General features: G+C 48.9%; 1 protein-coding gene across 5 annotated transcripts in view; it reads right to left on the bottom strand.

Annotated features, from left to right (window-relative positions):
• Positions 1-12,801, bottom strand: part of TM9SF4 (transmembrane 9 superfamily member 4) — a 53,038-nt gene that overhangs the window by 15,746 nt on the left and 24,491 nt on the right. For 4 of the 5 annotated variants that reach the window (XM_042230000.2, XM_042229998.2, XM_042229999.1 and 1 more), the window contains exons 3-9: positions 11,845-11,944; positions 6,800-6,968; positions 6,571-6,700; positions 5,239-5,362; positions 3,839-3,957; positions 3,624-3,735; positions 2,329-2,399 (exon numbers count right to left, since the gene is read on the bottom strand). In XM_042230000.2, the coding sequence (XP_042085934.1) occupies positions 2,329-2,399; positions 3,624-3,735; positions 3,839-3,957; positions 5,239-5,362; positions 6,571-6,700; positions 6,800-6,968; positions 11,845-11,944 (825 nt within the window). Of the gene's footprint in view, positions 1-2,328; positions 2,400-3,623; positions 3,736-3,838; positions 3,958-5,238; positions 5,363-6,570; positions 6,701-6,799; positions 6,969-11,844; positions 11,945-12,801 lie in introns of those variants that run through there. The other variant, XM_027977063.3, reaches the window with a different exon arrangement.

The raw sequence follows: 12,801 nt of genomic DNA, 5'->3' as shown, positions 1-12,801 counted from the left end.
ACTGGACTGAACTGCTGCCATCTCATGGTAAAATCCTAACAGGTAAGGGGCTCTTTCTTATGGAGGAGCAAAGAAAATGATTTCTTTTTTTTTTTTTTTTTTTTAATGATTTCTTGAGGTGGAATCTACTCCTGGTGAAGAGGCTGTGAGAATTTAGCAAATTTCACTGCTGTCTTATTTTAAGAAACTGCCACAACCACCCCAAGCTTCAGCAGCCAACACTCTGATCAGTCAGTAGCCATTAACATTGAGGCCAGATAAAGATAATGATTAGATAAAGGCTCAGATGTTGGTTAGCATTTTTTAGCCCTTAAGTATTTTTAAATTAAGGTACTTCTTTAGACATACTGCTACTGCACACTTAATAGACAACAGTATAGTATAAACATAACTTTCATATGCACTGGGAAACCAAAAATTTGTCTCACTTGCTTTATTGTAATAATCACTTTATTGTGATGGCCTAGGACTGAGTCCACAATCTCTCTGTGTATGTCTGTATGTACTCTTACATGCGTAATAAAGTTAAAAAAAATTCTTTAGTATGATACTCGAATGAACAAAAAGTAGTAAATGTGTATCACAGACAATTTTTAAAAAATCCAGAAAGATTGAACAAAAAATATAAAACTCGTAAACGCTTAAGGATTAAAAACTAAAACCAGAAAAATACAAAAATGATTTATATACTTAATAATACTGTGTTTTGATCTATTTCCTTAGCCCTTTAGATATATACATGTGTGTATGTGTATATAGCTTTTAACAGTAAAACTGGGATCATACTGTATTTACTTGGTTACTTTCAGCTGAGGGATGGTCGTGAGCATTACCTCATGTCAGTACACACTCTCTACAATTACTATTTAATAGCTGTACAATTTTTCACTGTACAGCTATATTATACTATAACCAAGTTATTATTATGGGATATCAGTCTATATTCAGTTTATTTAAATTATGAACAAGTCTGCTATAAATATTTCTAGATCAAATTTTTGTGGTTTTGATGCTCAGGGAACTAAGATCCTACATGCCGTATGGTGATGCCAAAAAAAAAAAAAAAAAGTTAACTTTTTGACAGTTTATGAAACTTACTGTCAATTGACTACTTTTCAGAAAATTACCAGTTTACACTTGTATAGGTGGCATGAAAGGTGCTTATTTCACATTAACCTTGCCAACAATTAACACTATATATACAGAGCTGTGCTGATTTGAAGGTCCAGAACTGTCTTCTGATGACTGAACCTGCATGTGGGGGGCCTGATGTTGTGGTTTAGTTGCTAAGTTGTGTCCAACTCTTTTGAAACCCCATGGACTGTAGCCTGCCAGGTTCCTCTAGCCATGGGATTTCCCAGGCAAGAATACTGGAATGCATTGCCATTTCCTTCTACAGGGGCTCCTCCCGACCCAGGGATTGATCCTGCGTCTCCTGCACTGGGAGGTGGATTCTTTACCACTGAGCCACCAGAGAAGCCCATGTTGGGGACTTATGCCTAAGATAAAAACACTTTTTCACATGTTTCTTAGCCATGTATCCTTGTCTGTATTTTTTTGTTCATCAGCACCTTAGAGAATTTTAGTGTTTTTTAATACCAGTTCTTTTAACCATCATCTTCCTTTTTAAAAACATTTATTTTTAATTGGAGGATAATTACTGCACAATATTGTATAACTATCATCTTCTAAAATATTTGTTGCATATATTATTTGCCATTTTACTTTTCTGTTTTATTTTGACATAAAGGATTATGTATGTCAAATCAATATCAATCAAATATCATATAGTATTTGTATGTCATCAAATCAATCCAGTTTTCTTCCATTATGAAAGCTTGGAAATTAGAAAGCTGGGCTTCCCTGGTGGTCCAGTGGGTAAGAATTTGCCTGCCAATGCAGGAAACAAAGGTTCAATCCCTGGCCTGGGAACATGCCACATGCTGCAGGGCAACTAAGCCCGTGTGCCCTAGAGTCTGTGCTCTGCAAAAAGAGAAGCCACCACAATGAGAAGCCCTCACGCTGCAATGGAGAGCGGCCCTCGATCGCCACAACTAGTCAAAGTCTGTGTGGAGCAATGAAGACCCAGCACAGACAAACACAAACATAAAATAAAATAAAAAAGCAAAATAAAATGAGAAAATCTATCCCAGTCACTTTGAGTCATTAAACGTTTTGTTTTCCTTTTCAATACTTTCAAGGTTTGTGCTATGAATGATCACACAGCCCTCCCCCCCCACGCCCAGTCCTGGTCTGGGGGGCCTGGAGCTCTGCTGCTAGGCCACCCTCCCTCTGCAAGTCCATCCCTCCCCAGCCAAGACCTCGTACAATGTCATCCTCCTTATTATAGTTGGCGATGTCCTTCCGCAGGGTCCGAATGATAATCATGCTCAGGATGCCTGAAACAAATGGGGGGCGGGGAGGAAGAGAAGCCGTCAGCACTGCCAGCTGAGTCTTCTGCGCTGCTGGTCCCCCCCGCATGTGTGGCTTTCTTCAGTGGGAACTGGCTATGCAGTGGCCTCAGGTCCTCTCCTGGGCAGGGCTCCAGCTCAGCGACCAGGGGCGGAGCAAACAGAGGGTCACCCCTCAAGTGTGGGGGGAGGAATGAGCTGCTGGGATTGGTGGAGGCTGTCACAGGACACTGCTTCCACTCTAGGGAGAACAGCATCCCTATTCCTCCAGTGGTTGGTCCTTCTAACTTCCCCAGGCTCACCTCTCTGGTCATTTATTGCTGTTGGTTATCAGGTCATGGCCCATCTCCCTCTCACCTGTGTGCCTATAACCCAGGCTACTCCTTTTGCCTTAACTCCTACTCATACTTCAAGACATCTCCTCTTGACACACCCCAAACAGTTCAGAGGCCCCCATCGGCACTGGCACGGGCTGTTTCTCTCTAGGCAGCGGTATAGCGGCTAAGACAACAGATTATCGGACCCTGAGCTAACTTACTGCTTTTAGGCTTGGCTGGAAGGAGGGGGGAGGCTTATGAAGTGTTTATTTGCACCACAGCTGGTCCCAGGGTAAATGTTTAATGAAGACAACATTATCTTTACTTCCTCTCTGATACTGAATAGATCAGTTATATCCACTGCCCTCCCGCCCTCATGTCATCTGGCTTCTCACCAAGTTTGTCCCACAGCAGGGCTGTGTGACCCTGGCTAGAAGAGTCCTTCCCTGGGTCTCTGAATGCGGCTCCTTGTTCGGGGAGGTCTTCTCTAAGGCAGCCTTCACCCTCTCCTCACTTAGCACTACCTGGAACTCCATCACTCTGGGGCTTTTCTGTCTCTCTCCTACCACCTGAGCATAGACTGAGGGGAGAGGCTGGGTTAGTTTTGCTCAACACCATATCCAGCATGTGGCTGGGGCCCCAAAAGGGTGAGCAATGACGAACCCTCGTTGAATGAACCAGCGGAGGTGTGTGTGAGGAGAGGCGCGGTCTTCCCCAAGGAGCCCTCCAGAGTAGAGGCTGAGTCTTGTTCACCTCTGTGTACCTGACGCCCCCACAGAGCCCTGATGTCCGTTTCTGACCCACACTGGGCTCCAAGAACACCCTAGAAGTCCCCCGTGAGCAATGCGACACCTCAGCCCCTTGTTCTCTCCACCCTCCAGCCCACAGCTCTCACCTGACAGGAAGAAGACCACCACGACGGAGTTAATGATAGAAAACCAGTGGATCTGCACATCACTCATGGTGAGGTAAGTGTCCCAGCGAGAGGCCCACTTGATGTCACTTTCCTGGCGGTGGGGAGGAAGTGCTTGAGAGCCAAGCCTCCTGCTTGACCTCTCCCGCTCAGCCAAGCCCTCCTCCCCTACAGCTGTGGCTGCAGCCCCTTCTCACCTCCCAGTGCACAGAGTACGTGAAGTACAGCTGATTCTCCTTGGTGGGGTCAATTTCTTGGGGCGAGGAGTTGGTACCCTCAGGCAGGGTGCATGAGCTCTTCTCGTCTGCTTTGAGGTCTGCGAGAGACAGAGACTCAGTCTGTTCCTGGGAGGGCAGGTGCCACTACCCAGGGACTGTTCTGGGGGCGTACACGGGGGTGGCGTGCTGCTGAGAAGAGGCTGGGAGAAGAGCTGGCAACGACAGCTTTAAAACTGTGCTCCCTGGAGCCCTGACTTTTCAAAGAGCCTCAGGGGTTGCAGAGAGGTGCGTGCAGGGAGTGGGTGTGAGTCCCTGTTTCGTCAAACAGATTCTTCCTTCACTCGTAGCAAATATCCACCTGCTTGTTCAGTTGGTCCCATTCAACACGCAGACCCCGCCAGCCCACTGTCTCACATGCTTCCTCGCTCATTCAGTCCCCAGAGTCCCGGCGCTCCAGCAATCAGTCCTCAGTCACTTTCTCCCTCCACTTACTCATCCATTCATCCTGCCATCGTCCATTCATTCAGTAACAAACATACAATAAGCAGGCGCCTACTGCCTGCCTGGTACTGGGCTAAAAACAGTGAGAAAACAAGACAGGGTCTCTAACCTCGAAGAACCACGGGGGCAGCAGCTGCTGTCAAACACTCACACAGTAAACGTCAGGCTGCGCCCACAACACTGACGGGAGGAGAGGCAGTCTGCGCCCCGAAAGCACAGGGTCTACATTTTACAAGAGACTTCTGAGTATTATTTTGTTTGTCTGAATACCAGGTTCCACACCTTAAAAAAAAAGTCCCGAAACCCACCACCACGGTGGACAGAAGACCAGGCCTACTAAGTGGAAGTGCGCTCTGTGGTGAGCCAGGGCTGCCAGGCGAGGTGAAGCCGGACTAGGTTCAGTCAGGCCCAGAGGGCTGGGCCTGGGCTCTCAAATTCCCACAGGACAGCTGACCCTGGGCCAACTTTAGTCTACGCCACTCACTCACCCGCAGAAGCACAAACACTGAGACTGGCTGCCCAACAGCTCTGTCTGTACCTCTGGCCCTTGTTCTTGAGCTGGCTGGTTCTTATGATGGGCCCAGCCAAGCCCAATTGCTGTTTGGTCGTGGCCAAGTCGCCGAGCTCTCTGAGCCTCTGGTTCCCATCATAATCAGAACACACCTCCCCGGTGGCCGGGAGGGGGTCAACCGGCAGGTGCCAGGCCAGGGCTCAGCGTGTCAGCTCTCCCCTTGTCCCTGCTTTCTCTAACGGGAATGCAGCGACCCTAGCTTGGCTGGGCCCCTATCAGCCACGTCAGGAGTCAAGGGCGCAGAGGCCCCGGGCATGGAAGCCCAGGCCCGCCCAGCCCTGCCCCCTGGCCACACCTACCCACTCACCCTCCAGCCTGATGCTCTGGGGAATCACCTCGAAGCGGACGACGCGGTACGTGTGCTCCCGGTCCTCTTCCAGGTCCTCCCGGTGGTAGTAGAGGATGAACGAGAGGTGGTTGTGCAGGTAGATCTGAGCAGGGCAACACAGGCGACGAAGGAGCTGGAGCCAGGGAACCACCAGCAAACCCACACAGGCAGGCCGGCCAGGTATTCGGTCCCTTCCCGCATTTAACAGACCCAGCCGCACCAACCTTCCAAATACACTGCTCTCACAGCAGTCCGTTACTCGTGAACCCTCCAGGGCTCAATGGGGCTTACTAAAGTCCAGACCCACAGGCTGGGATTCAAGGCCCTCTGTCCTGTAACCCTGACATACATTCTCAGACAGGTTAGTTCAACTGTTCCCCTGGATCTCTCCCTGCCTCGTGAACGGTCCCCACCCTGAGCTCCGTTCACAGCGTTCACTTCAACTAGAATGCCATCCCGACTTCATGCAGCTCAAGCCTCTCTAGTTTTCAAGGCCCACCTCCTCCGTGACAACCTGAATGCACGGACCCTCCCTCTGAACTCCTCTGGCACTGCCCGTGGGACTGGAATTGGGACTTAAGCTCCAGGGCCTCTCACTGTCAGTTCTCGCCCCAGTTATGACAGAAGCCCTTGGAGGACAGTGACTGTGCCTCGAAAGAAATGTGCTTGTTCTTTATTCCCTAAGTAATGTGTGTTCAGTTTAGAAAATGACAAATATAAGAGAATCCCCATTACAATCAGCACCACTAGCGTATTTCTCAGTGGCTGTGCTGCAGAGCGCTTACACAGATTGTCTGATATACTCTGCACGACCCCCCAAAGGGCAGGTATGGCTATCACATACATTTTATAGAAAAGGAACACAAAGCTTAGAGAGGTGAAAGAAGTAGGATTAGGGTCACTCATCAACTAGTAAGGCAGGATTCAAAACCCAGAGAACCTGCATGCTCTTGACCACCACTTAGCTCACTCTCTAACACACTGACGAAATTCCAGATTTTTTTTGGAGGTGGGGGTGGGGTGGGCAGAGTTACTCTTATAATCCATATGATCATGTAGTTATACAGAATCTGAGGTTTCAGGCACTGCACTTTCCACTTCCTCTGTAGCATCTGCTAGCGCCCTGCCCACCAGCACCCAAACTTCCGACAGACCACACCTTGGGGGCACCAGCAGGAACTTGCCATGGCCATCCCTGTATTTTCTGTTCTGAGCCTAGAGCTGTAGGTTTCCCCCTGCTCTGTGGCCCCAAGTGCTCATGACTGGGGCGTGGCTCCCCAGCCCTCTCAGCACACTAGGGCATTCCAATACCTTGTTGACGTCTGTGAAGCCGAGCCGGTAGCCATGTTCAAACTGCACATCTTTCTCCTTCTTCTTGTCGTCGCCATCGCGGTTGGAGTAGAGCTCCAGCCGGGTGGCCACGGGCAGGTTGTCCGCAATGCTGGAAACCCAAGGCCCCGCTCAGTCCCTCAGACTGCCACTCCCTCAGGGCCCTTCCCTCCGGGAACCCAAGGCTGGCGGGGAGCAGAGGACAACTCACAGGTGGACGTAGTAGTCCTCTGAGATCCGCTCAGCCACGAGCCGGCTCTGCTCCACGGTCAGGGTCACTGGCTTGTTGGACTGGCCGCACAGAACCTCACACTTCTTCTCACTGTTCATGAGAACCTGGAAAGGGGTGTTGACAATCCGGTCCCCTCTCAGCACCTCTCCTGCCATAAGAGAGACAGATGGAGCTCAGAGCTTCAGCCCCGAGGTTGCTGAGGTCAGCAGACCCACGGAGACACAGGGCCCACCTGGAAGGCTTCCAGCAGTCCTGCAACCTGGCACACTCAATGTGATACCCCGCCTGTTCAGGCCAAGCTTGCCCACCTGACCCCACCTGTTGCCCCCGCCTCCCTTTTGTGCTCTAGCACCTCTAGACTCTTCAGGGCACATCAAACATGCCCCGTCACCCCATGCCTCTGAGCCGCATTATCATTTCCTTTGCCAATCCCTGCCCCACATTCCTGGGAAACTTTCTCAACCTGCAGGCTCAGCTTTTATTCCACTCTCTGGAAGCCCTTCCTGACCTCCTTGAGGCTCAGCTCGTCTCTCTCCTTGGACTGCCCTCAGCACAGAGGGAGCATCGTATGATGGTAAAGCGAGGATTACTGAACCGTGGCTCTGCAGCTTACTAGCTCAGCAGTCCTGGAAAGTAATTTAACCTCAACGAGGCTCAATTTCCTCATCTGCAAAATGGGAATAACAGTACCCATCTCACAGGACTACAGTGAGAAACACAGAGTAGGAAGGCAACAAATACTACTTCTGTCACCAGCATCACCTCTGCACCTTTTCATACGTCAGTGCTGTGATTCTGCACAATGTACTGATGGTCCAAGTTTCTGCCCTGCTACCTGATTATGAGCTCTTCAAGGGCACATGATTTATTTCCGTGTCTTCAGATCCTGGTTTAGGCAGGGAGGGAGGCAGCGTAAAATCCAGCACTGGAGATTTTTAGCCAAAACATCTTACTTAAGGAACTGGCACACCCTTGCACACCTATGACCTCAGAAAAATCTGTTGCCAGGTGTCCTGTGAGCAGGCACCAAGCAGTCAGGGACTAAACCCAACAGCGCTTTCATGTGGAGCCATTCTGACAATTCTACTGGGATGAGGAGGAACTGGGGTGAGCTGAAGGAGACGAACCAAAGCCCATAGGCTTTGCACTAACGCCTGAACCCATACCTGGTCTAACGGCCTGTCAGAGTGGACCTGCCTGATGTGGGACTCCTGGCCTAGTCATTTGTTTGTTTGCTCATTTGTTCCTTCTAAACTGGGTACTGGTTATATGCTGGGCTCTGAAGACACACTGTTGTACAGACATATTCATGGAGCTTACGGTCTAGTAGGAACACACTGACTAAGCAATCAGGACAGTGAGAAGACATGGTGCAATAAGAGGAACTGGCTCGAGACGTGGGAAGCAGGTCTAGGACAGCTTCTTGGAAGCAGTGATGCTTGAAGTGAGCTCTAAAGGAAGAGGATTAAAGAGACAGAAAGACAGGGAAAGGCTAGTCTAGACAGAAGGAACAGTATGTGCAAAGGGTCCTTTCTCGGGGGAAGAGTTGGGGGAAGAGGAGACGACAGGGTAAACTTGAGAGGCCTGTATGGCTGCAGTGCAGACAGCAAGGGTGACCTGAGGTGAGTCAGAGAGACTGGCCAGAGCTGGACCTTAGGGGGCCTGTGGGCCACACAGAAGTTTGATCTTCATCCAGAGAGCAACAAAAATCAATAAAGGGTTTCTAATGGGGCAGCAGAAGCCATTATCTGATTCTGGTAACAGATCAGTCTGGCTATTTTGTCAAGAAAACATCAGAGATGCAAGGAACTGTCTGGGGTGATGGCAGGCACTGTGCAAGCGAACAGTGATGGTGGCTGCATTCCAGGGTGTGGGGAGGGTGGAAACAAGTACACGATCAGGAGCTACCAAGAGGTGAAATCTAGGGGGCTTGGTACTGATTGATACAAAGGATGAGTGAGGAGGACAGGTGCATATCAGAAAGACTCTGAGGCTTCTACAACCAAGTTCTAGCTCAAGTCCCCAGGCTCCTTCCTCTACCACATGCCCTACCGCCCACTTGTCTTCAGTGAGGTCAACAGGGGACTCACTTGAGGAAAGGAAGAACATACAGAGAGAGGAACAGGGCTGCAGATCTAGTAAGACAGGTATCACTTCTCAATATTTAGAAATTAGATTTAAACCAAGAAGGAGGACACAGTGGTCTACAACAGCTCATTTCTAATAGAGAAGTATTCCTTTTAACTTTTAAAGCTGGGAGCAGTCAGCAAGCCACACTAAACGAATAGCAGGCTAAGTGGCCACTCGAAGAGAGAATGACACTGTCCTCTAGCACATCCGCTGCAGATGTCCCCTCACAAGCCCCCCACCATATGAATCTTTATCGGTAAACTAATCTGAGAATCAGAAGCACAGCCCTCAGACAGCCCAAATGAACCTTTCTGGAAAAGGCAGTCTGGACAACAGAAAAGTGAAAGTCCAAGTGTTACTTGCTCAGTCTTGTCCAACTCTTTGTGACTCCATGCACTGTAGCCCACAAGTCTCCTCTGCCCCTGGAATTCTCCAAGCAAGAATACTGGAGTGGGTTGCCATGCCCTCCTCCAGGGGATCTTCCCAACCCAGGGATAGGACCCAGGTCTCCTACACTGCAGGCGGATTCTTTACCAGGTGAGCCGCCAACAGAAAGAACTGTTTTAGAGTTAAAAAACTTGGGTTAAGGGAACTTCCTGGTGGTCCAGTGGCTAAGACTCTGTGTTCCCCATGCAGGGGGCCCAGGCTCTATCCCTGCTCAGGGAACTAGATCCCAGATGCTGCAATTCAAGATCCTGCACGCTGCAAGTAAGACCTGGCGCAGCCAAATCAGTAAGTAAAAATAAATAGTAAAAAGAGAAACAAAACAAACCTGGGTTAAAATCACCACCCCCTGACCATGAGCAACTTTTTCAAACCTCTGAAGCTGCTGTGCCCTCTACTCTGGCATGGAGGCCAGCGTACCTGGCTGTGCAGTCACAGTGGGAACCGAGAGACGGTACACAGACTGTGCTGCTTGAGGCTCTGGACCCTGAAGCCACAGTTCTTGGGCTCTGCCACCAACTCGGTGAGTAACCTGAGGCAAGTGACTTCACCTCCTGTGGCTCACTTCCCTTGTCCATGACAAGTGGATTTTAAGAGTAGCTACCTCAGAGGGCTGTTGTGAAAATTAACTAAGTTAAAGCACAGACAGGCTCAGAACCCTGGCTCATTGTGAGAGCCATGTAAGGACTAACGGTGATGATAATGATGACGAAGAGAACAAGGCTTGCAACCCAACAGGCATTCGCTCAAGGCTGTTTCTGCTCCACTCAGGGAGGACAGTTAACTTTAACTGAATGATGACGATGTGTGAGAGGCTGGGTCAGAAGTGGCAGAGAAAGACAGAGAAATGTAGGACATGATCCCATTGCTCAAAGAGCCTCTGGGCCACAGAGGGAGGCACTACACAAAGATGGAATAAGATACAGTGTGGCAGGATAACTTCTGTACACTCCAGTTTCCATTTCCATGAGGCAGGAACATTCCCTAGCTTCACGGAGGTTCAGGTCACCTAGTATCACACTGAGGTGTGCCCAACTGTTGAGTTTTGGGCTGTGGACAAATCCACACCAGCTCACGGGAAGGGAGGAGCTGCTGTGAGGGGTCTGGAGGACAAAGCAGGTCAGGATACCTGGTAGCAGCAGGGTGCTGGGAACATGGCGTGATGTAGAGAGAAAAAAGGTTAAGCGGGACTTGCTTAGTGGTCCAATGGTTAAGAATCCACCTGCCAACGCAGAGAACATGGGTTTGAGCTCTGGTCTGGGAAGATTCCATGTGCTGCAGTGCAACTAAGCCCATGCACAACTACTGAGCCCACACTGTAGCGTCCACGAGCTGCATGCAACTGCTGAGCCCGGGCGCTGCAACCAGACAGCCGTCCCCACTTGCCGCAACTAGAGGAAGCCTGCGTACAGCAACAGAGACCCAGCACGGCCAAAAGTGAATAACAAGGGAATGATTCTAAAAAACAGGAAAAGAAGGGTATGCAGCAGGTGAGCAGGAACAGCCTGGGCCCTAAGATCAACCTCCGTTCAACAGCATCAGGGGAGACTTGGGGACTGGTGGTGTTGCCTGCTTTAGGTCAAAGTCTGCCCCAGCTGGCCTGGGATGCCCGATACCCAACAGGAGGTACAGACACTGGCTAGAGGTTCTGGAAACATCAGAACCATGTTCAGCCCCGACAGAGAAGGCGGCCCTTTTAGGGGCTTGCTCAATAACCAGTTCTCTCCTTCCCCCTCCCTAAGCTGTAAGAGAAGAAGAAAGTCTCTTCATTTTCTCAAAGTCGGTGGGGTGGAGGGACATCCTTCCAATTTTTTATCTCCAGGACTTAAAGTGAGACAGGCACAAAGTACTAATAATCATGTCCTCAACAGAGTCCTCCAAACATTTTTTCTTTTAAGCCTGAAATTCTACCAAATGAAGAATTATTTGAATTAAAGTAAAACGGCTGCTATTTATGAACACATATGCCAGACACTCTGGTGGCTGCTTCACACATTATTTGAGGCGAGGCCTGAACAGCTTAGCAAGAACTATAGTGATGTCTGCTTCCATCAAGGCCAGAGATAATCATTCACTCTTAATTAAAAGGAGAGCACGTTACAGAAGCCATGAGAGACAGAAGGGGATATCTGGAAATCAAGAAGAGCCAGTCTGAACAGTAGCCAAGGGCTCCAACTCTGAAGCCTGACTACACAGATTCCAAGTCCAGCTTAGCTATTAATTTACAGTATAACCAGTGACAAGTTACTTAATCTGTAAAAACAGGAATAAATACAACTACCTCCTTCAGGATGTTGTGAAGATTAAACGAGCTAATATATAAACAAACTATGTAGAATGGCGTCCAGCACACAGTATGTGCTATCTAATGGTTAACTGCTATTATCATTATGAAAAGATCTGAGTTCCTCTTTGCGACAGGGTAACAGCAGTGCCAGAGAAGAACTTACCCAGATTCTCTGCCTTGTAGGTTATTTTGTTGGGCTGGCAGAAGGGCAGCGAGTAGTATTCATAAGGTAGCTGGGTGCGAGAGCTGGTGAGCTTCACAGCCTGGTGGGAGAAGAGAGGCCATTATTCCTCAACCCAGAAAACAAGGGGACCTTCTACAATCCTCCCTGGTACCCACTCATCTTCAGTATACTCAGTATATCTAAAAAGTATTATCTAAAAAGCAAACTAACTGCAGCAGACACAACTTTGGTATACTATAAATATACTCTACAATTCTGAATTATTTCACAGCTCACTAGTTTCAGACTGCATTATAGATTTTGTTTAAAATTGCAACCAAATCCAATATATACTCAGAGTCCTTAACATGTTGATATTCTTTGACCCTATAATTTCACTTCTGGGTATCTTTCCTAAGGAAGTAACTCCAAATGAGGGAAAACACGTCAGGAACAAAGAGCTCACTCCTCATTCCTAACCACAGTGGTCTTCTGCCTCTATTTCCTTGAGCCTGACCCGTCCCCTCCGCCTCCAGCTTGGAACCCTGCTCCTCTTGGCTTGATTCTGGCTCCTCCTCACATTTGCACGCTCAGTCTCTTCAGTCGTGTCCGACTCTTTGCAACCCCATGGACTGTATGTAGCCCACCAGGCTCCTCTGTCCATGGGATTCTGCAGACAAGAGTATTGGTGTGGGTTGCCATTCCCTTCTCCGGGGGATTTTCCTGACCCAGGGATCGAACCCCTGTCTCCTCCTGCACTGTAGGCAGATTCTTTACTGCTGAGCCACTGGGGTTTCAGCTGAAATTCTTCACCTTTGAGTCCTTTCCTAATCATCTTACCAAAGGAATTCCCTCACTTCCTCTACTTCAACACTCCTAGTTATCTTTGTAGCATGTCTGGTAAAATATAATTATTTGATTTTTTTTTTCCCCAAAAGAAATCAGCCTCCCCTACTG

Source organism: Ovis aries, chromosome 13, assembly GCF_016772045.2.
Source record: "Ovis aries strain OAR_USU_Benz2616 breed Rambouillet chromosome 13, ARS-UI_Ramb_v3.0, whole genome shotgun sequence".
In the NCBI taxonomy this organism is placed as follows: Eukaryota; Metazoa; Chordata; class Mammalia; order Artiodactyla; family Bovidae; genus Ovis; species Ovis aries.
The sequence above is the reverse complement of the archived record's forward strand: the minus strand, read 5'-3'. Positions and strand labels throughout refer to the sequence as shown.